General features: G+C 49.2%; 1 protein-coding gene across 6 annotated transcripts; it reads right to left on the reverse strand.

Moving 5' to 3' along the window:
- Nucleotides 1-459: 459 nt before the first annotated feature.
- MAB21L3 (mab-21 like 3) lies at nt 460-24399 on the reverse strand. 6 transcript variants are annotated; one of them, XM_044378636.3, is made up of 7 exons: nt 23916-24399; nt 22435-22680; nt 13776-13916; nt 10676-10967; nt 7502-7680; nt 6911-7105; nt 460-2339 (listed from the first exon to the last, which is right to left on the reverse strand). In XM_044378636.3, the coding sequence occupies exons 2-7, from the start codon at nt 22480-22482 to the stop codon at nt 2106-2108; spliced, it is 1089 nt and encodes a 362-aa protein (XP_044234571.2). In that variant the 5' UTR covers nt 22483-22680; nt 23916-24399; the 3' UTR covers nt 460-2105. The 6 variants fall into 6 exon arrangements, with proteins under 6 accessions (XP_044234571.2, XP_044234570.2, XP_044234569.2 ...); XM_044378635.3 differs by having other exon boundaries at nt 23251-24399; XM_044378634.3 differs by having other exon boundaries at nt 23243-24399.
- Nucleotides 24400-25218: the final 819 nt, after the last annotated feature.

Genomic DNA, 25218 nt, shown 5'->3' on the forward strand with positions numbered 1-25218 from the left:
ACTCCTCTCCATACACAGACACACATTTCCAATCAATGGTCCAGCCACATATACACATTTCCAATCAATGTTCCAGTCAACTTTCACTTCTTGGCATTTGTGACCATGCAGCTATTTGATAAACTTGCATCAGGGGCGCCTGTGGGGCTCAGTCCATTAAGAATCCTAACTCTTCATTTCGGCTCAGGTCATGATTCCAGGGTGATGAGATCAAGCCCCATGTAGGGCTCTGGGCTGGGCATGGAGCCTGCTTGAGAGTCTATCTCCCTCTCCCGCTGCCCCTCCTCCCCTAACAACAACAACAACAACAACAACAACAACAACAACCTTGCTTCAGCTGTTTTCATCACTAAAAAAAATTATCTGCTACCTTGTCAAAAATGTTTCCCAAGGGCCGAGAGTATGAGAATTGGAATGCATGTTTTAAAGATGACTTAAGAAAACACTGGTTTGCTATTATTTCATGTTTTCAAAAATTATAAATTTACTGTATGTTTAAAAAGATTTTTTTTCAACATTTTAAAATCATGATTTTCTATGTGATAGCCCAGCCCCCCCAAGCCCCGGCATATGGTTACAATATTTTTGTAAAAAATATTTCATTTTCAAATGTGCCTTTTCTTTTAAAAAGTCAGTAGTTCATGCTTTTAGAAATTTCAGTGTTACATGCTTGGGGAAATGTTCTAAGGAATAAAGGGTTCCCTTGAGTTGAGAAGCATAAATAAGCACCAGTAGAAACCACTGACCTGCCCAAGCAGAGTTCCCCGTCCATGTGCTGCACAGGGTGTGTGGCCCTGTGGACGGCAGTGAAATTCAAAACGGGGGCTTACTGTCCTTCGGTGCCTTGACTCCTATGTGGGTCCCAGGGCCCCCTTGATGCAGCCCCTGGAAAGGGCATTTCAAATGCAAGTCATAAACAAACAAACAAAATGCAAATCAGATTAGGCTACCCTTCTGCTCTAGGAGAGGCCAAAGGTCACGCCTTTGACTTTAGAATAAAATAAATTCCTTACCAGCTTTACAAGGCCACGTGATTTGACTTAATTCCAGCCCCTCCCAGCCTGCCCTTCGCTGCTTCCCTTCCCCTTCAGCTGTTATCATTTTCATCCTTCCAGGAGCCCTCTGTGGCTCTATTCCAATATTCTGTTTATTTCCTTCAGGGCAACTTGCTACAATTTGTAATAATTGTGACTGTGTATCTGTCATCACCTCCTGTCTCCATTAGGTGCGCCCCCCAATAGGTATGTCCTTTGTCCCTTTTGCTCTTGGTGGTATTCCGGGTGCCTGACGGGCATTTATTTATCAACGAGTGAATGAAGTGAGTAAAGGCGGGTATTGAGAGGTAAGTGACACCAAGTCCTTCCATGTAGGTCATTGTTTCGAGTCCATTTTCAAGAACACCCGGCCCCGGGCACAAGGCAAGGGGGAGCCCCTGGCAAACACAGCTGCATTTTCATCTATGACCCACACTGGTCATCAAAACCACCTTCTCCCTACTTGGAGGACAGCAGGGAGGCAGACGGAACCACAGTTCGGGAGACCTGGAGGGCAGCAGGGTCCACACAGGCGTGCCAAGCCTTCAGATGGTGTTTGCGCCGATCCAGGAGGTGAACACCAGCTACCAACCAATGAACAACACTTTGTGTCGATCTAGTGCCTTTCCCTAATGAGGGGGCCCGGCCCAGTCCCCCAGGCTCACAGCCCAGCTCTGAGAAAGGCATATGCACAGCTGCAGTTTACCAGTGGAAGAACCACCATGGTGGCCAGTGGGCTAGAGACCCACTCCTCGGCGGCAGGCTGACGCCTGGCCCTCCAGTGGGTCTCCTCTCTGTCCTCTGCAGAGCCCGAGCAAGGCAGAAGGCATTCGGTGCTGTCCGTCATCAGCTCAGCATCAGTGGGCTTGGGGAAGCCCGATGGCAGCTGTCCCCAAGGGAGGTAGCTAGTGAGGGCTGGGATACTTGCTTGACTCCAGGCAGGAGGCGTCAGACATCTTGGGGTCCCAGTCACTTCCGGTGCCGTAGGTTGCTTCTCTCCCGGGCAGGATCCCGCGGAGAGCGAGGTCAGGCGGGGACAGAGTGTCCGAACGCCGGCCGGGTGGGGCAGCGTCAGGGCTGGCTGAGCTGGGGGCTCTTCAGAAAGAGGGCCAGCCTCTGGGCCACGGCGTCCAGGTCGCCCGCGCCTGCGTACCGGAAGAGGTTGCTCTTCCGCACAAAATAGTGCTTCAGGAAGTGCTGGCTCACACACTTGTGCAGTTTCCTCACCAGGCGCAGAAAGGCTTTGCTGAAGACCCGCCAGTCCCTCAGGTGGGGGTATTTCTCGCAAGTCCAAAAGAGCACCGTCTGTGGAAGCAAGAGGTGGTGTCAGACATCGTTCCAGGCCACGGACGAGAGTTTCTCCGGAAATGTTACCGAGCTCACATGGCCTTGGAAGGAGGGAGAAGGGAGTCACCCAGGGCAGGGATGCTCCCCCATGGTATCATGATCCCCACCCTCAGGTGGGCTCTCGACCTCCTCCTGCTGGTCTCCTGCACCTCTGTCATTGTTTCTGTCACCACTGACATTTCCAGCGACCCGCACTCTCCTTAAATCTGCGATCCCTCACCCCGGGCACGTGCCTCTGCCTCCTACTTTACAGGAAAAATGGAAACCTCATGGCAGCAAACCAGACAGTTCTAGACAGTACTGTCTACACGGGCATTTTCCTCTCTTCTTCTCTGCCTGAACTCCCCCCCCCCCCCCCCCAGACGGGTGAACCCTATGCAGGGCTTCGGATCCCTCCTCCCAGGAGCTGTGACTGACTTCCCTCTTTCTCACCAGCTTTTGAAACTGTTCTAAGCTCTTCTGCCCTGCCCCCTCCTAACCTCTCACCTCTGCAAATGCAGGCTTCTCAAAACTATCAGTTCAATTCTCTGTCATTTCCTCTCCTCTGATTCTCATCTCCATCCACTGCAGTATGGATTCTCCTACCACCAGGCCTGAGAAGCCACTGTCTGTAAGGTCCAATGATCTCCATGCTGCTAAGTCCAACAGCCCTTGCCTGGCCCTGGCCTTAACCTGACCTTCTAGCAGAATGGGATCCTCCCACTCACAGCCTTCCTCTTGAGTCATTCTTCACTGGCTTCCAAGCCACTGTGCTCCCTGGATTTCTCCAGGCACTACAGCTACTCCTTGGCATGTTATCCCCTTGACCTGCCTCATGCTGGAGTTTTGGAGGCTCAGTTCCACACCCTCTTTTTCTCTCGTTCTCTCTTGCTTCCTTCCTCAGCAGCTTGAATCACCACAAAACACACAGAAGTCACTCCTAATTTTCTTTTTCCAAGCGGACCTCCTCCTCACCTGCTATCTCTTAGAAATCTGAAAGTTATCTTCATCAATATGTCCCAACTGAACTCATGGCCTCCCCTCACGATCCTGGTGCATCTCCAGAACTGCCTGTCCAACCAGTCACACAAGACACAAGCTGGGAGTCACCCTCCCTCACTAGCATCACCAAGCCCCGCCAGTCCTCCAAAGCGGTTCTCCAGTCTACCCACATAGGTTCGTCTCCACTGTCTTCCTCCTCTTCCATCTCACCCGGACCTCTGTCCCCATTCTCGTCCCCATCCTGTCACCACCCATGCTGCAGCCAACGTGATCTTTTGGAAATATAAATCCATGGTTCTTGTCTGAAAGACTCTCCAGCCTTCTCCTGGCTGGTTAATGAAAAACCATAATCCATGGGGCGCCTGGGTGGCACAGCGGTTAAGCGTCTGCCTTCGGCTCAGGGCGTGATCCAGGCATTACGGGATCGAGCCCCACGTCAGGCTCCTCCACTATCAGCCTGCTTCTTCTTCTCCCACTCCCCCTGCTTGTGTTCCCTCTCTCGCTGGCTGTCTCTATCTCTGTCAAATAAATAAATAAAATCTTTAAAAAAAAAAAAAAAAGAAAAACCACAATCCTTCACAGGGTTTGGCTCACGAGGTTTGACCCCTACCTTCCTTTCCCTCCTTGGCTTGCCCTCGTCCTCCCTTGCTCTCTCCTTCCAGCCCCACTGGCCTCGTGTCATGCTCACAGAGTGACTTCTTTCACAGCCGGCGTCTGCCGTATGGAGCATACTTCCTTCCCCAATTTGTCCAGGACATGCGTCCATCAGATCAAAATCCCCTATGAGACCATTAGACACTCTCTTTACTACATACTTCTCAGAACACCTGTGATCACAGAAGTTGTCATCTCTGTATTTATGCATGTGCTCCCCTATGAGGTTGTAAACTCCATGAAAAAAGAGGCCGATACCTATTTCAATGGCTATTACGTCATTAGCACCCAGCAGAGGATCTGGCTCATGGGAGGCAGTCAGAAATGTTTACTAAGTGAAATAATCCATTAATATTATGATTTGGATGTTGAGCGTTTTTAAAATATAGTCTTCACTAAAAAGGAAAAGAGCAGTTTCAGGTTCATAGCAAGGCACTGAGTGTGTTTTGATTTAGATCCCATTGTGTGAAGTAAATGAGTTGGAGATTATGTCATACTATCCCGATAACCTAGACACAAAAGAGTGTTTTAATTCCTCTTGTAGGTAACTTTATCTCCCTAAGCAAATCCGAAGTGGTTAAGCCTCTTATAATCAAGCCCCTGTGCCTTTGAATGGGTTTTAGGAATAAATAAGCCAACGAAGGATGAGTTCTCAGTCACACGAAGGTGCTTTGGGGGAGAGCCGGTCTGGAGAGGAGGTGAGAACCTCATCAGACCGTGTCAGACTGAAGGTGGGGTGATGATGACTGGCACATCCTTCCTGAGGCTGTTTTGCAACCCAGTTCTTCTACTTTGCCCAGACTGAAGGCTTGGCAAGGATCCCATACACTCAAGCCACCATCTGGGATGGTGCTTAATGCCACATTGTCACCGGCCACATCCATGACCATGTCTAAAGGTGAGGGCAGCTTGGAGCAAGGATGGAACGCTAGAAGAACAGGCAGCTAGTCGGGCTTCTGCTGCCTGTGCTTGCCAACAAATAGCCCCCTTTGAAAATGCCCATTCTTGAGAAGGCACAATTCTGTGCCCAGTCAGGAAGTCAGGGAGAATGGAAACAAAGCACATTTAAGGAGTTGTCCTAAAATCCTCTAGTGATTGAGAAGTCACTGGAATAAAAGTAAATCCTTGGGGGTAATGCAGTTTTGACAGCAGTCAAGGGCTGGGAGGCCCGTGGTGGCCCTATTCAATCTTGTCTAAAATATTCATGTCATGTTTCCACCCATCTTAATTGTGAGGCAGTGAAGTCAATGGTTAAAATCACGAGGTTCCATCTGAGGTTGAATGGCGCTTGCTTCTCAACTCTGACTCTTCTTAGTGTGGCTCGTGGAAAGGCAAGCCAGAAAGAAGCTGAACCCGCAGAATCAACTAGACTATCCTCAGGAAGCACATGCCCTTGAGTACAGGTGGGTGTTTTTAGGGGAATGTGCGTGGGCACATGCTGAGAATGTTGAAACCCCAGAGAAAGGCCCCAGTATGTGCACATGAGCTATTAACAGATTCTCAGGCAGGTCAAGGAGGACAGGCTAGTAGGAAAGAGGAGAAAGCAAAGACTACTGTCTTCATGGGGGAACAAGTTGAATATGATGTGAAGGCACTCATTCATTCACTCAACAAACATTTATGAGCAACTACTATGCACACGGTATTGGGAGGGGCACTAAGGGCTCAGCAGTAGTTGGCCTTAAATAGCTTACTTCGGAGCTGGAAGAGTTATCCTGGGCCAGAAGGTGGCGGTCCCCTGCACGAGAGGGGGCACAAGCAGGAAGCCACCGCACAGACAGGTGGCCTGTGCTCACCTGTGCAGAAGGTCAAGGAGAAGGGACGAAGCTCCCGGACAGACCCTAGCGAGGCTTGGGCTGTGCTGTCTCTAAGTCTGCCACCTCCCGGCCTCAGAGCGCCACACAGTGTGTTCCATGAACGTCCCGTTCACCATGTGTGGTTGGGAACTTGCAAAAGAGGAGTTGAGGGTGTGATGGAAGGCCGCCTCCCCAGGGGGACCCCCTGATGTCCCAGGTCAGGTTCTGCTGCTCTGGGCTCGTCCTCCCTGGTGCTCCCCATGCTGTGTGATTCCACGTGCGCCGGGGGGACCATCTGACTGCCTGTCTCCCCTCCCCGAAGGCACCTCTTCTGTGTTTGCTCACCTTGGCCCTCCAGGGGCAGCGCACACCCCAGGTGCCGGGGCAGGTGTCTGGCCTGCAGGAACCTCAATACACATTTGCTGAGTGAGTGAGTAAAGGCAGTCATGAACGTTTATTGCTGGGTTCGGGGCAAGGGGAGGCAGGTGCTGCCGAGTGAGGGGAAATGCCTGCCTGAGGATTTGGAAGCCGGAAGTTCAGGTCTGCAGCCATGTTCACGTGGCAATCACCGTTTCCTGGTGTCCCCCCACCCCCGTGTGGCAGTGGCCACACCTGGCTAGAGTGGGGACCCAGTGAGTCCTAACACCAGGGAAAACACGGATTCCCCTGAGGTTCAAGCCATTCGCAAGATTTCCCCAGACTGTTGGTTTCTCAGGGGCGGAGGCTACGCGTTGTAATGGGTGCTGAACCCCAGCACGGTTTCTGGCACATAGTGGGCACTCGTGTTGGTTTGTTGAGTGAAATAAGTGGAGGGGAGAGAGGGAAAGAGAAGAAAAAGAGGAAACAACCAAGAGAAAGGAAAGCGGGGCAGGGAAGGGAGGCGGTGGCAGGGGCCGTTCAGCCTGGGCAGGGCTGTCGTGGACACACACACAGCCCGTGTGTCGAGCTCTCACTAGTGAGCAGTAACGTACAGGATGGCCAACAGGGACACTAGGGACCTAGGGACCCCCTCTTGAATCCATCACATACATACACCCCTGGCATTGAGTGGCTGCGGCCGGGCCCCGCACCCCCCAAACCCGGGATGTGCCCGCTCACCTGCAGATGGTGGGACGTGATGACCGGCCTCTTCCCCGGACACCAGACGTCCTCCTTCATCTGCCTCAGGGCCCGGAGACACTTCCTGCGGCAGCCCCCGTCCTCATCCAGCTGCTCCAGCAGCACCTGCTCGGCCTGCAGGAAGCTCAGCTGCCAGTGGTAATGTGAACAGGCCAGCAAGGCAAACCCAAACGACTGGGAGGACAGAAAAACATCAGGAAAATGAGCAGGAGGATGCTTGCCAGAGTCGAAAGCCAGTTCTGAAGCCATCCACTATTCGGGGGGGGGGGGGACTGCCCCCAGGCAGGCAGAACTTCTCCAAGTGGAGCCTGCACCTAGAGAGCTTATTAAAACACACACTGCTGGGCCCTGCCCATTGGCTCTCATGGTCTGGAGCAGGGCCCGGGAATCTGCATTGCTAACAGGCTCTCAGGGACCGCTGCGTTCTGCGGGGCCCCCACCTGGAGCACCGCTGATCGAGTGAAACCTCATTTTTCCCTTCCAGAGCTGGCTGGCAGGCAGCGATGCTGCGGGTGGGTAAGCTGTGAGTGCCTCTGCTCTGGCGAGCTGGGCCCCCCGGCTCCCCGATACCTTGATGCACTCCGCTCTCTGTCGGGAAGGCCAGCGCTTCAGACAGGGAGGCCACCGAGCTTTCTCGGACCAGGCAGTAGGGATCTCCACTGTGGGGACCAGCTCTAGCTCCACCTGCCGCGTGGCTGTTTCCACGGCAACCCAAACTGCAGAGTGGTGTGTTAGCATGCTGACCTTACCTGGTGGGAAATGACAAAGAGGCAATGAGGAGGGAAAGCCTGGCTCGAGGCGAACATTCAGAGGAGGAGTTGGGGAGCAATGGCAGAGAGCAGCTCCTTGTGACTTGGGGGGGGTGACTGCCACAGGTCGGTAGCACCCCAAGGGTAGGGTGTTTATGGCAAAACTAGACAATCAGCTGAGTAAATAGTGATAGAAGTGTTGCTAGAAAATCTCATGGTTGGTGAGCGTTGCTTTTTCCATTCTCCCCCACCCCCAAGCCTTTTATGACACATTTTCTTTGAAGTAAGATTCTTTTCAGAGGGTTCAACTGAAGAAAAGAGACAGAGAAGACAAAGATGGAGTATTTGCTAGTAAAAATGAAATCCAACCATTCTTCTACATCCCCTCCATTCTGCCCGGATGTCCTGACCTTGTTAAGGACAGCCTCTGTCCCCTGACTTATCACTGACCTCTCATGGAGTTCGGCTTCACCCGTCCCTTACCTGATCCCAGTCTCAGATGGCATTATTTCCACCATCCATTAAACTAGCCTAGCCGCGGATGTATTTGTCATCCCAAGCCTCTGTAATTATAAAATACTTCAAAGTGTGTCACACAGCCAGTGGCTGAAGGGTCGGATGAATGGAAAGAAGCCCCCTGCCTCTTCCAACCAGGCAACAAGAGGGAGAGAAAATAAATGCATCTGGGAGCATCTTCCAACTCCTGTACTAGAATTCGTTGCTAATCTGTTTCCCCTTCTTTCAAAAGATACACAATAGTTTTTTGTTTGTCTTCATTACAGATAAGGATGAGCTGTCTTGAATCGGGATCTATTATTTTTCTCTTGTTTGTTCAGAGAAGAAAATGGAAGCTCACTCATTAATCGTGTTAGCTATTCAGAAGGAAAACATTGCTCTCCTTGGCCGGGGTGTGATAAAGAGCTTATTGTCTGCATCTCATCAGAGCTGCCCAGACAGGAACAGGACGACGTCAGGCACCCTGGCATTATTTACTGAAAGCATCTCATCAACCTGGCGCGCTTGCAAGCTCTCACTTGCACTTTCACTATTACCAGTGTTTCAAAGTGAAGAGGTCAGCACATGCTGGAACCAGCCTGCCCCGTCCACACCCTGCTTCTGCCCTGGCTCCGTTTACTTGGTATGTGACCTCCCGCATGTTAGCACATCCCTCTAAACCTCAGTGTTCTCATCCATAAAACAGGCAGAAAAATAACTGACTCTCCAGGGTTGCTATGAGCATGACATTTTCCACAAGAGCATCCTATATATGTGGTAAAAATCCATTAAACATGAGCTAAATCCATTATGGAAATTTTCAGAACTGTTCTGTCCAGACAAGTAAAAGTACATTCAAATCCTTTTCTTTCTACACACGTGGGATTGCGTCCTGTTCAGCACTTTGGTTTTTCCCTTCATTATCCAGCACAAGGATTGTTCACAATTCCATGTGGACGCACACGTACCCCATTCTTAAAGGCGGGGGCAGTGGCCGAAAGGCAGAGGTAGTACAATTTATGTCGTCAATTTCCCTTTGTTATTGACATTATTTCCAGTTACTTACTACCACAGAGCCTATGGCAGCGGACACCCTTGCACATGTTTCTTTTTCATCTGTAGGAATATATTTCTAGAACTGCAACTGTTGAATTGTCAAGTTAAGCCCATTATAAAAATAAAAACAGACTAATCACCCTTTAAGAAGCAAACACCAATTTACACTTCAAAGAACAATGCACAGGAAGGCCTTCTGTACCACACTCACCCTTACCCTGAGCATGGCCACACTTTCTCATCTCCATCACGCTGTTAGGTGTTTTAATGCACACTGCTTGAAATATGTGTTAGGTGGAACATTTTTTCCCACTTTTTTTTTTTTAAGATTTTATTTATTTGAGAGAGAGAGAGCATGAGTCGGGAGGGATAGAGGGAGAGGGAGAAACAGATTCCCTGCTGAGCAGGGAGCCCAACGTCGGGCTCGATCCCAGGACACTGCGATCATGACTTGAGCCAAAGGCAGATGCTTAACTGACTGAGCCACCCAGGCGCCCCCTCTTCCCACTTTTTTAGTACTACTTGTTTATATTCTTTTTCTGTCCGTCATTTTTTTGGTCATTATTTCCAATGGTCTACTCGTGTGTTTGCTTATTGGTTTACAAATACTTTTTCATAATTAAGGAAATTCGCCACTTTTTCCCAGTGTGAAATACACTTTTTTATTCTGTGGGAACAAAAGGTGTGTGTGCACATGTGTGCACGTACGCCAATGGTAGCACACGGTTTACGATTTTGGAGCTGTCAAACTTGAGCAGTTCTTTAGGGCTCCTCATTTTTGTGTTGTGGCACAAGTCAGTGGTTTCCAAATGTGGCATCTCAGTACACTGGGGGCCTGCAGTCAGTCGGGGAGGGGTTGTAGAAATGTGCGAATAACAAAGATCTGTGGTTTGCGAGGGATCTGCCTTTTAAAAAGTGTACCCAAGTTTCTAAATTAACGTCTGGCAAAGGGCTCACAACCCAAAGCCCATCTTCTCTCTGCCGGGGCAGTAATCCACAGAAATCCAAGTGGGGATTGTATGGATTCTACTTTTCAGTGTAAAGCAGAAAAAAGAGCTCATTCTTATCATGAGGAGTGAACAGATACAAGGAGCACATGGTTATTGTCTCAATTTAGGGGCACGAGCTTCAGGTAATGCTTAAGTAGAGGTTTTTTGTCTGTTTGTTTAAGATTTTATTTATTTTAGAGAGAGAGAGAGAGAAAGACAGTACGAGTGTGAGGGGCAGAGGAAGATGGAGAGAGAGAGAATCCCAAGCAGATTCCATGCTGAGTGTGGAGCCCAATGTGGGGCTTGATCCCAGGACCATGGGACCATGACCTGAGCTCAAACCAAGAGTCAGATGCTTAATGGACTGTGTTACCCAGGTGCCCCTAAGCAGAGGTTTTTTAAAGCAAAAGGGAAATGCCAGAAATTGCCCCGTGTCCTTTTCTCGATCAGCTCACCTGAGAGATGACAGGTTCCAATTGCATTTTCTACCAGCTTCCGGAACACCTGGAGGACCTTGGCGGGCACAATATCTCCCTCAATGTTCACATCTGCCTCATGCCACTGCCACAGGCTCTTCATAAACTGCTCCACCTCCAGCCACTGCTGCAGGCCCTCCGGGTCCTGCACAGGGCAGGACAGCCTGGTGCCCTGTAGGGTGTAGTACCGCCAGCGCTGCTCCCTGGCCTCCCTGTACCCGGCCAGGCCCTTCACTGGCACGGTGACCAGGAACTGGCTGGGTGCCAAAACCTGCGGTCAAGAAAGGAGACAGGGGTGTGAGTTCACAGACTCGAGAGATACCAGCAATCCCCAGGGAGCCAACCTGTTGAGCCGGGGAGCTCAGTGAAGAACTACTCAGCCCTCAGCAATGTGCCGAGATGGACAGAGGGCCGCAGCTACCCGCTGCAGGAGGATGGCATCTTTGTTCTGCCACTAACCACTGTAGTGCTTCAGGCAGACGAGTGAATTCACTGAGTCCTTGGTGTAAGGGATCTGCAAGGAAAAGAATGGACCTGATCTGGACCTCTACAGGGCACCTAAGGGGGAGAAGAGAAAGCAGGGAAAGGAAATAGTACACAGTGAGTTCTGCACACATTGGGCACTCCAATTCTCAGGCATCAGACCAGGCGATCTTCCCAGTTACACAATGAGGTGGGCTTCGTTCACATTTCCCCGAGGAGGAACATAAGGCTCAGAGGGGCTCTGAAATCTCCCTGGGGACACACAGTCAGTAGGTGGGAGAGCCACAGTGTGAGCTTAAGCCCTCTGATGGCTTGTTCAGTGGGTGTTTTCTATGCTGGGCTAGCTCTCAGTCAGGGAGGAATGACCTGGATTGGATGAAAGGTCTGGTATGGGAAAGAAGAGAATGGATTCTGCAAAATGTCTCCCTTTCTTTTTGCCTGTACTGATGACCCATGGCCAGTGTTAATGACTGGTCCTTAAAAATCACAGATGAAATGAAAGGCAGTTGCTGCAACCACGTGAGCTATTGAGATGACTCTAAGTTTAATAAAACTTAGAATAAAGCAAACAATTAGAATCTACCTGCTCCATTTCTACAGGTACCAGGATGAAAGTGGTCAGGTCAACAGTCCAAAGGATAGAACAGACTGGCCAGCAATGCAGTATCCCCAGAAGAAGCTTGACCTTTGGCCACATCACGTGGCAGCCTACTCCACACCGCACCTTTCCCCAGCAGTCAGCCGTGCACTGGAAGAGCCACCTCCTTTTCATGGAAAGTTCCAACCATAGTATTTGGCTAACTTGTTTAGGGCCCTGTCATGGGCCAGTTCAGGGGTGAACACCAAACTCTGCCTCATTCCCAGAGAACAATAGTGTGATGCTTTAGATAATGGACCCACATGACCTCTGGTGCCCAGAGAAAAGTGGTGGGATTTAAAAGGGGGACAAATCTAAACTTTGGTACTCAAAATCAATACATTCTTTGAACCCACTTGCATGTGAATTCAAGAGTATAACTATTATGTTAATAGTCACATAAATGGTGCTTGCTTAATACTTGCTGTATCTGGTCCAAGAAAAAAATAAAAGCAATTTTTATACACCCCACTCCAACTATTTTCAAAACTTACTATGCAGGATACGACGCATATAAATGCAAGATATATTTTAACCTATGAATTCTAAGTGAGACCACGGAAGGAGATTTCCTCGGATGTAATTCTAGGAAAAGTGCTATTGTGGGGCGCCTGGGTGGCTCAGGTGGTTAGGCGTCTGCCTTTGGCTCAGGGCATGATCCCAGGGTTCTGGGGTCAAGCCCCACATCTGGCTCCCTGCTCAGCAAGGAGGGAGCTTCTTCTTCTGCCTCTCCTTCTCCTTCTGCCTCTGCCTTTCCCCATGCTCATGCTGTCTCTCAAATAAACAAAATCTTTTTTTAAAAAAAGTGGTGTTGCGTTTCTACTCCTAGTCACTGGTCTCTATTGGTCTAATGCAGATTGGAAAGATGATAGAAGTGGGCAAATGATGTTGTGATATGTTAGGATCCAATCTAGTTTTAGAATTCTCATCCTGGCGTGAATTCCCCCGAATCTGTACTCTGTCCCCAAATGCACAGGTCCCAGATTCTTGTGGGTGGTCCTTGTGCCCAACAACCTTGGAATGTTCTGGACCAGCAAGGGTCTTCAGTTCAGTCACTTATTTCTTTTACTCATTCATTCATTCACTCATTCACTGAAGTTGGGTGTCTATATGGGCCACACACCATGCTGGGTGCTAGCAATGGAGCGATCAACAAACACGATCTTTACAATCAAGGAGCCTGTAGTCTCATACGAGAGATAGGGCATGACTACATATATATTTAATACAAGCGAAAGGGGTTCTTACGTGCCATAAGAAAAATCAAGATAAAGGAGCATGGGTCCTGGTGAGTCAGAACGACTCATCTCTGAAAGGCAACGAGCCACGTCTGTTCCTCAAAGTTGTTTGCAGGTGTGAGGGAGGCCATTTCCGTGAGGACGGCTCGGCCCACACAGCAGTGCTGCAGGAAGGCTGGCTGTCACACATGGGCCCTGGTGGCTTAAGAGTCCTGTCTGCGGCAGGGACAGGGTCACGAAGCTGCCCCTGCAGTTTCTAAGGGCCCCCTCTTCCCTTTCTTCCTTCCCCCACCTGCAACCCATAGATCTTGTTTCAACTCTTTTTCTCACGGGCACCCCGAGTTCCTCTCCCCAGCCCCCAGTCTATTCAGCAGGCGCTGCACACATGAGTGCATGCCTATCTAAACTTCAGCTGTTACAGCACACCGTGCTTGGAGTAGGAAGCCCTGGGCTGAGTTCTGGCTGTAGGGCCTAACAGGACATGATCAGGTCATTTGACTTCTCGAAGCCTCCATTCTATCATCTGCAAAGCAGGAACGTGGGGGTTCACGTGACACAGCGCCTCTGGAGCGAGTGTGCAAGTGGTAAATACTAAGAGGACCTGCAGAACATGAAGGATTATTGGTCCCTCAGTTGGGGGACACCTGGGGCACACTGAGACCTGCCCACCCACGCACCTGACTCCCTGGCTGGCGCTACGGAACAGGTGAGACCCGCTTACCTTAATGTTCCCATTGTACGTGTCAGAGTAAGGGATGGCCTGGAATCGAACGTCTTGGTGGCTGATTTCTGTGGTCAGGTGGTGGACAACACTTTGCACCTCCTCCACAATCTGGGAGAGCTGCTGGCGCCTCACGCCCACCTGGGTGGGAAGGGATCAGCACAGGCGGTCATTCCCGGGGCAGGGCCCAGGCACTGGCACGAGGACGTGACGACGCAGGCCTGGTGGCAGGCGACCAGAGGACTGCAAACAAGCCTGCCCTCCCCAGAACCCCAGGAAACATGCATCTAGGTGTGATGGCACTTGCTGGTAGTTCAGTGTTCTCCTGAAATACAAGCATTCATTCAGCATTTATCCAGTACCTGTGTGTGGTGGGCGCTGGGGTCCAATGGTGAACAAGAGAAGAGCAAACAAGAAAGACGTGTCCTCATATATACAGGATATAGGTATATGTGTGTATACGCACACACATATACACACACGTATATGTATATATGCACACACACGTGTGTGTGTGTGTGTATAATTTAATATCAGGTATGAGAAATCCCATGAAGACAAATAAACAGGAAAAGGAACTAGAGAGTAAAGGGGCTGTTAATTTAGATCAGGTGGCCGGAGAAAGCTTCTCTAAGGAGGCGACATCAGAGTGAGCCCTGACAACAGTGGGGGAAAGCAAACCCCAAGGCCCCCTAAAGCAGGAGCCTGCCTCGCAAGGCTCAAGGGCCGGCAAGGGGGCCCCTGAGGTTGGAGCCTGGAAAAGGGAAAGCAGGGTGACAGGAGATGAATTTGGAAAGGTTGGTGTGGTCACACCAATGGAGTAAGGATGGCTGTTGTCCAGGTTGGTGAAGATGAAGCAGTTCAATGCATGTCGCCATGTTGCACATGGATTCCTGCCTCTGTCGTCCATAACTGATGGCTCTCTTCACTCCAGTACTCACCCCCCCTTTTGCTACTAGACCCACAAGAAAAGGCACATGTTTACGTGCCTTCGGATTCCACACTGCAAGCTCCCAACAACCAGAATTACTCCGAGAAAGCTGAGCCCCAACGTTACATACCTTCACAGATACTCAAGGTTTAGGGAAATAGGTGCTTGTGAGGAACACACAGAACTTTTAGGAACCTCCAGGAGAGTTAGGAAGATTCAAATGAAGAAGAAATGGGAAGAGTCTGCTCATGTTTTCTGAAATGGAAGGGCTCTGTTCTGTTGTCAGGCTGGTGCCACGACAAGGGTCTCCCTTGAGAGGCTGCTGAGCCTGGCCAGGAACTGACTGGAAGCAATATTTGATATATCTAAATGTAATGTCCACCGTGAATCTGTATATTCCCTCTGATTTTTGTATAATGACCGTCTCTATATATTCCCCAGTCATTTAAGACACCCATAAATTAGTCAAGAAAAATGTCCAAGTCAAAGAGATTTCTGGCTGTTTTTCTAAACTAACTCATCAGCTAGTCCAGTCACCTAAGACTTCATACCTCCCACCAACAAACCCAGGAACCATATATGGACATAGGACACAAATGTGCATGTGCACACGTGCTGTATGTCACATGTATAAAGTGTGTTACATATAAAGTTAGTTAATCATAAACATTTATTTAGCACCTCTATGTGCCTGGCACTCTGTGACATGCTGGGGCACAGCGGTGAGTAACACAGACATCACCATGGCTTACAGTAGTGGGGAAGACAGGCACAGGTCCTGAATGTAAGCATGGGGGCCATGACAGGGAAGTGGAGGGTGTCCCTGGGTTCAGCAGGGCATGTGGCCTACTCTGAAGCCTAAGACCTGTCTTAAAGGTACCTATCCCCACACAGGGGACTGTCTTTGAAAAACTAATACCCTCCAGGTGCCTAGGAGTAACAAGAAACTAAGACGAGGCTCTGGATCTTAAGGAGCTTACAATTCCCCTGGAAATACATGATATACGTGAAATAGTCTTTTCAAAACCCATGTGTCTTGTCTGACCTTAGATATAACGATCATGTCTACACAGGCTTTTAACACCATCTTCTTGCCCCCAGCAACCACCCACTGCTCCCGTATATCCACCCACTACATTCATCATGGGAGGGCACCTTTCTTGAGCATTTGTAAGCTATCAAGATTCTGCATCTTCCAGGATGTCCAAGTGGAAGAGAAAAGGTGGTCACGGAGGGGGCAGATCATTTGCCATGCCAAAAATAAAGGGGAATGCATTTAATAGTCCATGATGAAGGATCCCCTGCAGGGTCGGACTCTTCCGTGTGTTGCGATTCAGCTCCATTCAATCAATTTTCTTGAACATTTTATGCCAGGTGCTATGTGTACGTGTTTGTTGTCAAGAGGTTTACAGATGACACGACAGAGCAAGACAAACTGGAAATTAAAGTCACAGCAATCCAGTGCTGGGGAGAAGTTTGTAGGGGATGCTATGGGTATACAGAAAAGGGAAATTTCATCTCATCTGGAGGCTGGGGGCCCTTCCTGGAGGCACAGTGTAGGGGATTTACATCTTGAAAGATTAGTAGGAGTTAGCTAGAAAGAGAGGGGTGTGAGGGTTGTTTTAGAAAGAGCAAATGGAAGGTATCCAGTATGAGGAGCACAAGTGGAGAATTGCAATGGTTCCTATATTGCTGGAGAAGAGATTGCCCTGGAGGAGGATGGCGAAATGGGAGAATAAGCAGCAAGAGGTCTTGAAAATCAAGGAAGAAAAATTTCAAGAACGAAGTCAACAGTAAGTGGCTTAATGAGACAGGGCCCCAAAAACGTCCATAGTGTTTGGCAACTGGAACAGGATCAGTGTTCAGGGAAGGGGTGGGCATTTAAACCAGATTGCAGTGGGTGAAGAGCTAATGGGAGGCGAGCAAGGGAACACAGAGGTAAGCAACTCCTCCAGGAATTCTGGCCAGGGAAGGGGAAAAACAAAACAGGAACACCAACAGGTTTTTTCAAAATGACACACAGGTTTGAACACGTTTAAATGCTGAGAGAAAGGAGCCAGTGGGGAAGGAAGAGGCAGCAGGAAGCAAAACCACTGACTCAGGGTTTCCCAGCCAGAGAGTCATGCCAATCCAGAAACCTGGTGTGCAATTCACCTTGATGCGCCAGAAGGAGAGGAAGGCAGGCCAAACACAGATGAAAGGGTAGAAGTGCAGGAATCGGAGAACTTTCCTGTCTGAGGACTGTCTTCTCTACAGAGTAGGAAACAAGGCAATGTGCTACGAGTGAGGTGGAGAGGGGAACGCAGGGGACTTCAGGTGACAGACTTTGGAAATCACATCTCTGAGGAACGGGGCTGTTCAGGCTCCTGTGTGCGGACTGCCAGGCAGTCCCAAGGCTCATCTGTGGGGGGGGGGTCTATGGAGCTGTGGCATATTGGTGGGCTTAGTTGTAAGATGGTCTCCACACCTCTGCCCTCCAAACGTAACAATGGAGGTGCTCAGGCTAGGGCTTGCTGGGCAAGATCTGGAGAAGGCTAAAGCCACAAGGGAAGGTTTCCATGGCAGGCCACGTTTTCCAGCTGAGGGAAGAGAATGGACAAAGCCATTTAGGAGATTGGGGAACACTGGACAAGTTCAGGGGCCAGAAGACTGATCAGGAACAGTGGGAGAAAGTCATACAAGGCTAACTAATAGAACACCGCAGTCAGAGTGGTTGGGAAATAGTCTTCTCAAAGAGCTGATTTCTTAGACTGTGTTGAGGACTAGGGCTCAGCCACAAATCCTCCAAGTCCACTGATGTGAGTTCATAGAACTCCAATGCCAGTAACATAGTGGTAAGTCTGTACGTGCATGTACGTTTTGTTTCCTGAGCTGATAAACTGATGAAAGATTCATCACCATACTGACACTGTCAAATAATTTTTTTTGAGCGGCAGAGGGAGAGAGAAAATCTGAAGCAGGCTCCACACTCAGCGCAGAGCCGGACGTGGGACTCGATCTCATGACCCTAAGATCATGACCTGAGCCCAAATCAACGGTTGGATGCTTAACCGGCCCAACCACTCAGGCATCCCAACACTGTCAGATAATTTTTAACTGATAAAAGCTTGAGAGAAAAGGTATGTGTGTGTGCGTGCACGTACACACACAATGAGTAGTCTATTGGAAAAAGTTCTCCACCACGAAATCTCTTCTACGAATTCTGCCCTCACTGGATGGTAGAGTTTTCTTACCGGGCAGAACTCGGCAGTTCACATACTCCCGGGAAGAAACCTGTAATCTCTCACTCATTATATATTTTTATGACCTGTTTTGATTTCTGAAAGCAAAAATCAGAATAAGGGAATACTTTTCTGGGCCTAGAGCCACAAATTCTGGTTTTGGATTTCCTTCATCCATTACTGCCGCTGCCATTTTGACTCGGGATCTTAGAATTGGAGAGACCTCAAATCATTTTGTCTGCTGTCACCTTACAGGAGGCCAGAGCAATGGGTGGTTCTCCTAATGTCATGCTGGTAGTCGGCAGTAGAACTGGCCCTAATGTCCAGGGTCCCTCACTTCTCTTTCCGTCCCTCTGTGCCGTACCCTCGAGTCGACGCTCCAGAAGTGACACCTACCACAGACCACTTGCCACTCCCTTGGTGTCACTCACAACCCAGAAACCCACTGCAGTTTCCCGCTGCTCTTCCTGACCACAGCCTAGCCAGGTGGAGCAAAAAGATTCCATTTCTGGGTGTGGAAAAGCAGGGAATGGGGCCCGAGGCAGCTTCATAGGGAGTGATCTTGGGGAAGGAGGAGGCGCCAACACGAGCAGAGACCCGTCACCGGCCTGAGCCCAGAAGCCCTTTCATGCCGGTCCAACTTCAGGAAGACCCTCGAAGCAGCCCGGTCACCAGACCCATTCCACCACGCAGCCTGGAAACACACATCAGGGGGAGCTGGGTTACTTCAGAAGAAGGAGTCAAGGCACATTCAGTCCACACGTGACCTCAGAGCCAGCCTGAGTTTCACTCGCCCCCTCCGTGGATTACGTCAGTGAACAAAGGTGTGCTTTTCTTTTCAAAAGCCTGCATTTGTGGACGGGACAAAGCAGGAGCAGAAAGGAATTGGGCAGAATTACTGAGATCCACAATGCTAGATGGGGTTACTGTCTCTCATCCTCCCTCCCGTCCCACGGACTCCGGAACGTTACACCACACTCGTTAACATGCAGATTTGGGAACTCTAGTAAAGCAGAGTTTCTGCAAAAAGAGTCACCAGAGGCCCCCTTGAAGGGGGCCATGGGGTTTCTGTGGGCCTCCCTCTCTCCAGGCCGTGCGCACCTGCCCCCCGCACATGTACACATCCCCATCCTCGGCCACCTTCCTCCTCCCCAGCCACAGCGTCTGGCCCACTGTTGCCCCACACATCACCTGCTACTATTAATAGCTCGAGTTCTGAACAATTTCCTGTTTCAAATATAAATGAGTGAGAATTCAAGGTTATTGCCTATCATAACACCATTCTGACTCACTTGCATTCCGATATGCTTTCTTGAGACAGGTAGAAGGGCGGTGCTAAGTAGCCTGCCAGGAATCTCACACAGGCCTGGCCCCATGAGCATGTGGCCTGAGCGACTGTCACCCACGGTGAGTGCCCCTGGGGATAAAAGGCTGAGAACTTCCTGTTAGACATTTTAATTCTGAAATTGCATTAAATCCAATAATCAGGGTTGTTTTTTTTTTTAAACAAAATAAAACGGGACCAGCACCATTTCTGTCTTCCAGGGTTAATGATCTAAAAGGATGGAGACGTAAGGTGCTATCTACAGATGAGACGGGATGCCTTCCACCATCATATCCACGTCTTCTCAGACCCACTCTTCCCTGAGCCAGACACTGGGGCCCCACAGACTCTGTCAGCTCTGCAAAACCCACAGCAACACTAGACCGCGGAGCTGGAGTGGGAGGCCCTCCCGTGTGCAGGACACTGACAGCTGGCTCCCTTTAGCCGCCCAACAATCCTGGAAGGTGGATGCTGTGACTATCCCCATTTTACAGAGGAGGAAACGCGAGTTCAGAATGTGTAAGGAATTTGCTCTGGGTCCCACCTGAGTCAGTAAGTCCCAGAACGGGGATCCATGCTGGGCACTGTCACACCTGGCAACCCACGTTCCTAACCATTTACTGCTCAGCCTCCCCAGGGACAAGGCTGCCGGCATGAAACCCACGGTGACTGCTTGAATGGGTTCCCTAACCTGAGAAGGCCTCTCCTGCACCCTCCACTTGTGAAAACCCCGTGTGTGCTCTCAAGCTTAGTCTCCACTCCTCTTGCTACACCATGCCTCCCCCAGGAGAGCTAACACTCCTCGGTCCTCCTCCAGCACCCTGTGGAAGTCTCCGCTGTAGCCCTGTGGGCAGCCATGTATTCTGCAAGTGTCTCCCCGTCTGCACAAGGAACATCCTCCTTTTACCCTTGGAGTTACATGCAAAATCTGCAGGCGGGAGAGGGCCATCCTTAAAGATACCCCCCACATACATTTTCCCTCTCAGTCTGCAGGACACATCCTGGACCTGGGTTTTGGGCACCGTGTTTTGCACACAGCAGGTGCTCAGTTTGTGTTTGTGGAGATACAGAGGGATTTAGCAGAGCAAATATGGCTTTGGAGTACAACAGAATTTTCCCGCTGATACCTCAGCGCTCTCACTATCTAGCCGTGCGACTCTGGACAAGTTAGTGGAGGTGCTGTGGTCGGGCCACGTGGTTGCTGACAACTCAATGAGATACTGCGTGGGCCTCGAGCTGCCAGCACCCTCTTCTTTTTTTTTTTTAAAGATTTTATTTATTTATTTGACAGAGATAGAGACAGCCAGCGAGAGAGGGAACACAAGCAGGGGCAGTGGGAGAGGAAGAAGCAGGCTCCTAGCGGAGAAGCCTGATGTGGGGCTCGATCCCATAACGCCGGGGTCACGCCCTGAGCCGAAGGCAGACGCTTAACTGCTGTGCCACCCAGGCGCCCCTGCCAGCACCTTCAATGCTATTCTTGTATTATCTTCAGTGAATCCTAAAGATACTCTGACCACGTGTGTGCAAAGATACTGTGAATGAACGTCAACGGGAACGAAGATATCCAAGACACTATCATCCCCTCCAGAAACTCATAAAGAATAAAATGAGATAAGTTGCCACCCAAGATAATAATAGGAAAGGTGTCAAGAATCAATATACAATTGATTGCCAAATAAATATTGTTAGTAATAATTACAATGGGAGTTCATAGGGAAGCCAAAGCATTCTGTGCTAGGGGGTCAAGGAAATCCTTTGTGACAAAGCAGGCTCTGAGCAGAGCTTGAAAAATTAATATGATCCAGAGAAATGGGAATGGAGAGGAGAGAGGATGTCTCCCTGGTAGAGGAGAGGGGGGAAGCTCAGACCTTAGACCTTCTTGGGGCATAGTACTTGCGGGGCTTAGTACCTGCGGGGCGGGATTGGCAGACTCACCACCTACAGGGACAGAGGGGCGTACAAACATGAGCGGGAGGGCTGAGGAGGGGCACAGGAGTGCCACAGCCTCCAGAGAACCCGTGAGCACATGCTCTGTTGAACAGACACTCAGCCCCAGCCCACGGTTGCCAGGCAAGAAACTGGGACCTGTGGTTGCCAGATATCCTGATGGTTTTCCTTTTCTCAGAGAAGACGGAAATCCGGATTTCTATGCAAAATCCCACTATTATGAAATGTTTGTGACAAACTTGAAAAAAATTTAAAAGTATTCTGCTGGCCAAAGAAAACCTGTGCACAGGCTGGATTCAATGTATAGCGCGCTGTCCAGAATTTCTGCTATTGGAGACACAGGGAAATAGCGTGGAAAGATAAAGTATTACTTGGATGCCAGGCTAAAAAACTTGGGACTTTTCTTCTTTCAGAAAACACAGGACCACGGGACAATGCCAGCCAGCACCGCTTCCATTTATAATAGCCCCCCAAAAAGGGAAATAATGAGAAATCACTTCGGTGGCTACAATTTTTATCATCGTAAGTCTCCCCTATTTATCTAAGTGGTTTGCCTAAGAAATCAACTTTACTTATCACTGTGATAATGAACTCTGCTTTGTTTACTTGCAAGGGATGTCAGTAATCTTAGACAAGTCCTAATCTTGGTTTAAACGTTTTAGTTTTATGGGTGGCTCTGTGCCTTAATAGCTTCATTAGTAAATGGAAAGACTTAAAAGTTCGATAATATTTAAGGTCCCTTTCAATTCTAACATTCTAAGAGTCTATGACTCTCTACAGAAGAAAGTCAATTAACTCTTAATGGATATGTACTAAAAACATGATATATATTTACAAATCTAGCAGTTTTATAGTTTCCAAAAGGCATTCTTAATTTCATTTATTCTTTTTCAATGACCCTCTTATCACCCCCATTTGACAGAGAAGAAAGCTGAGACTCAGGCAGATTTGGTGCCTTGCTCATGACCATACCCAGTTATCGGTGGGACAGCTGGGGTCCAACCCCCCTTCCAACATTCTGTTCCACACTCTGTAGGCGATGTGCCTCTGGCACTGAACTCAGGGAGAGGACTGAAATAACTTAAGTCCCTACACACTCTTACTGGCGATGGTCGTGGGTTCCTGAGGAGTATTTCATGTATCTCTGGAAGCAGCCTGACATGCCCTCGGAATCCCGGTTGGTAGGGCGGGAGGGGTGGGGGTGAGAGCATGGGAGAGACCCATACCTGTCCTTACCTTATTCAGAAGGCAGTCTTCCAAGTCTCCCGCAGTAGGGGATTTCATGGCTTCCTGGTCAGTCCTCAATGGAGCAACAACGTCTTGGTTTGTCCCTCAGTGGAGGACAACACTTGCAGGTTGCTTTCCCAAGAATGTTCGTCTCAGTGCTAAATTTCTTTGAGAATGTGTACATGGACCAGAGACTGGCCTTCCCAATTCTTCCCTCCAGCTCTCACTTCCAAATTGGGAACATCTGTCTGTCATCTTTTGGGAATTTTTTTTTTAAAAGGAATTTAAAAAGGAGAGTTGATGAAATTGAGACTGAATTTGAATCCAATCTAATTTGACTCGATTCAGCTCTATTGACAGGTGCTTTGACCGAAGGGCAATTTCCCAAGTTGTATTTCCCACTCAAATACTTAAAAGCTCCATTCAAGATAGAAATGCTCTGTAGTCGGCTTCTTCCCCGCCTTTTTATGCTCGTCCCAACATTAGATGCACCCTGGAGCCCAGTATCTTATATCTCCTTGTTCTTATCCTGTTGACAGTAAATATTCCTTGCCCTCCAATCCAGAAAATCTCGCAGATTGATGTACCTTCTTTACAATAAACAAATAGGGACCTGCCGAACAACCAGCCAGACACTGTCATTATGCCTACAAACAAGTGATCAGGTCTCGTCAATCAGATCAGGGCAGAACAATTTGCATGTGGAAAAGCACACACACACACACACAGACACACACACAGAGGCGTAAACATAAAGAGGCAAGCACACACGCAGAGGCACACCCAGGAATAGCAGGACAGGGATCCTTCTGCTCACCTGCTGACCTTTAAATATAATCTCCCTCTTCCCACTTGAAAGCTGGCAGTAAAAATAAAGTCAGTGTAAACAGGCCCCTTGAGAGTCAAGAAACACTCTTGTCCGGTTCTGCCAGCAAAACCATGTTGGAAAACAGCTGAGGCAGTAAGTTCCCAGTCTGGCTGGCTGGGGCTGGTTTTATTACAGAAAAAAAAAATTTCACAATGGCCCGATCACCCTGAAGCTGGTAAACTTCAGGGCCTGCTATCAGATGATCTGAAAAACTCAGAGCGCTTCTGGGAGACCAGCTCACTTCTGAGCAATGCCTTCAACAAACGTCTTTCCAGATCCACCTCCGAGAGCTCAGCAACGGCGCTGGGGGCCTGACTACTCCGCTGGCTTTCTGCAGCCACAGTATTTGCATATCTCCACGCTGCGCCGTCTGAAAGCCACATCAGAGCCACACCGGAGCTCCCTGCTCCACCCACCTCGGTAATCCCAGCCTTCACGCCAGCCTCTAGAGATCCCTTCTGTGAAAACTGTAGTCAGTTGAAATAGTCTATGTAAATACTACAAAGCTACCCTTCCTCGAAACTGCCTTGATTTTCCATTTTTTTCTATCTGTAATTCAAAGTCTCCTTCATTTGATATCGGATGCTCCCCAATATTTCAGAATCTTCTTCTCTTGGCTTACCACTGGTCTCTCCTTCCGAGCTTGGTTTTTCACAAACAGAACACGAGCCTGACTCCCGGAATTTCCTACGATTCAGAATCCTCTCTCCACCTCATTTTCAACTTCACCAAAGTCCTCCTGGTTTCTCCCATGAGCTCTCGGGGTTTTTTGTCCTTACTTCTGCTTCACTGTAATCATTAACTTGGGATTCCCAGTCCTCTGGCAGGGGGCCTTCTCTACAGGTCTCAGCTGCCCCCAGACGCCTGTCATCAGGTGCACAAACTTGCATCATTCTGTGCCTGGGGCTGCCCTACCTCCGTCGCCCTAGCACTGCCGCTCATCGGAATGTTGAAACTGCAGTTCTCTCTCTAGGGCCAGTGATGCTTCCCAGATGCGAACAGGGAGAACGACCAGCAGGCCAATTGTAGAGCCTGGGAGAAGGAAGAAGTCTGTGTTAGGGTGGCTTACTACACTCTAATTTTACCTGGATGCCATGCCTGGCAAACAGAAGGTTATATGCCCCTCGCTCCCTCCCTGATAAGAGTTCCTCATGGGCCAAGGTTCCAATATATAGGGCAGTCCCGCAGGGCGGGCCCTCTGACAGATTGGCAAAGAAGACCTTTCTTTGTAGATACAGATCTCCGGCTAAGTGGCTTCTGGATTAGCAAATATTTATTGAGCAACAGTCTGCCTAAGGCACTATGTTGGGCCACAGAGAGGGATCCAAAGTTAACTCAGATTCTCCCCCTTTCTGGGGAAATAAATATCCTCGTTTCTCATGACTCATACCAAATGCCAGTATGAACATGTAAACCAGCTTTGGTTCAATTTCTGTTGTGAGGACCAAGAATTTATTTTTTAAAGTCAGTTTAGCAAGGTATTCAAAAACAGTAAGAAAGTCCTGGAAGATAATATCACCCCTGATTCACCAACAGGGGTGTCTGCTATTGACTTACCTAATGGCTGCAATTTTCTTTCCAAGGAGAAGGGTTGGCTTGATCCAAATCAACCTTAAATATACAAATATTTGGTTTCACCAAGGTTCACCAAGGTCACGAACTCTGCCATATTTCCCCCAAATTTCCTTCAATCCTAGGGTGACTCAAAGCTGACAGCTCCAAGGACCAGACAGAGACAACTATCCATGCTGCGAGGAAGCCCCCAGCAGTGAAGAAGACAGTGACCTTTTCTGGTCAGTATCCCCGCTGTGGTCCAGTCCCTAACACATAATTGACCCTCAGTAGTGATGAAAATCTGATTGCATTATATATGAAAGTGACAGTCTCAGATATAAGATATTTGGAGATGCATAAGATCACTTTAT

The sequence above is a fragment of the Ursus arctos genome, unplaced genomic scaffold (genome assembly GCF_023065955.2).
Source record: "Ursus arctos isolate Adak ecotype North America unplaced genomic scaffold, UrsArc2.0 scaffold_12, whole genome shotgun sequence".
Taxonomy (NCBI): Eukaryota; Metazoa; Chordata; class Mammalia; order Carnivora; family Ursidae; genus Ursus; species Ursus arctos.

What these genes read in the sequence shown, in the direction of transcription:
- MAB21L3 (XM_044378636.3), bottom strand. Translation starts at nt 22,482, where the DNA reads ATGAAATCCCCTACTGCGGGAGACTTGGAAGACTGCCTTCTGAATAAG. An exon ending in AGAGAGCGGAGTGCATCAAG is followed by an intron (nt 7,106 to 7,501) that starts GTATCGGGGAGC and finishes CTGTCCTCCCAG; the next exon opens with TCGTTTGGGTTTGCCTTGCT. An exon ending in TCACGTCCCACCATCTGCAG is followed by an intron (nt 2,340 to 6,910) that starts GTGAGCGGGCAC and finishes TTGCTTCCACAG; the next exon opens with ACGGTGCTCTTTTGGACTTG.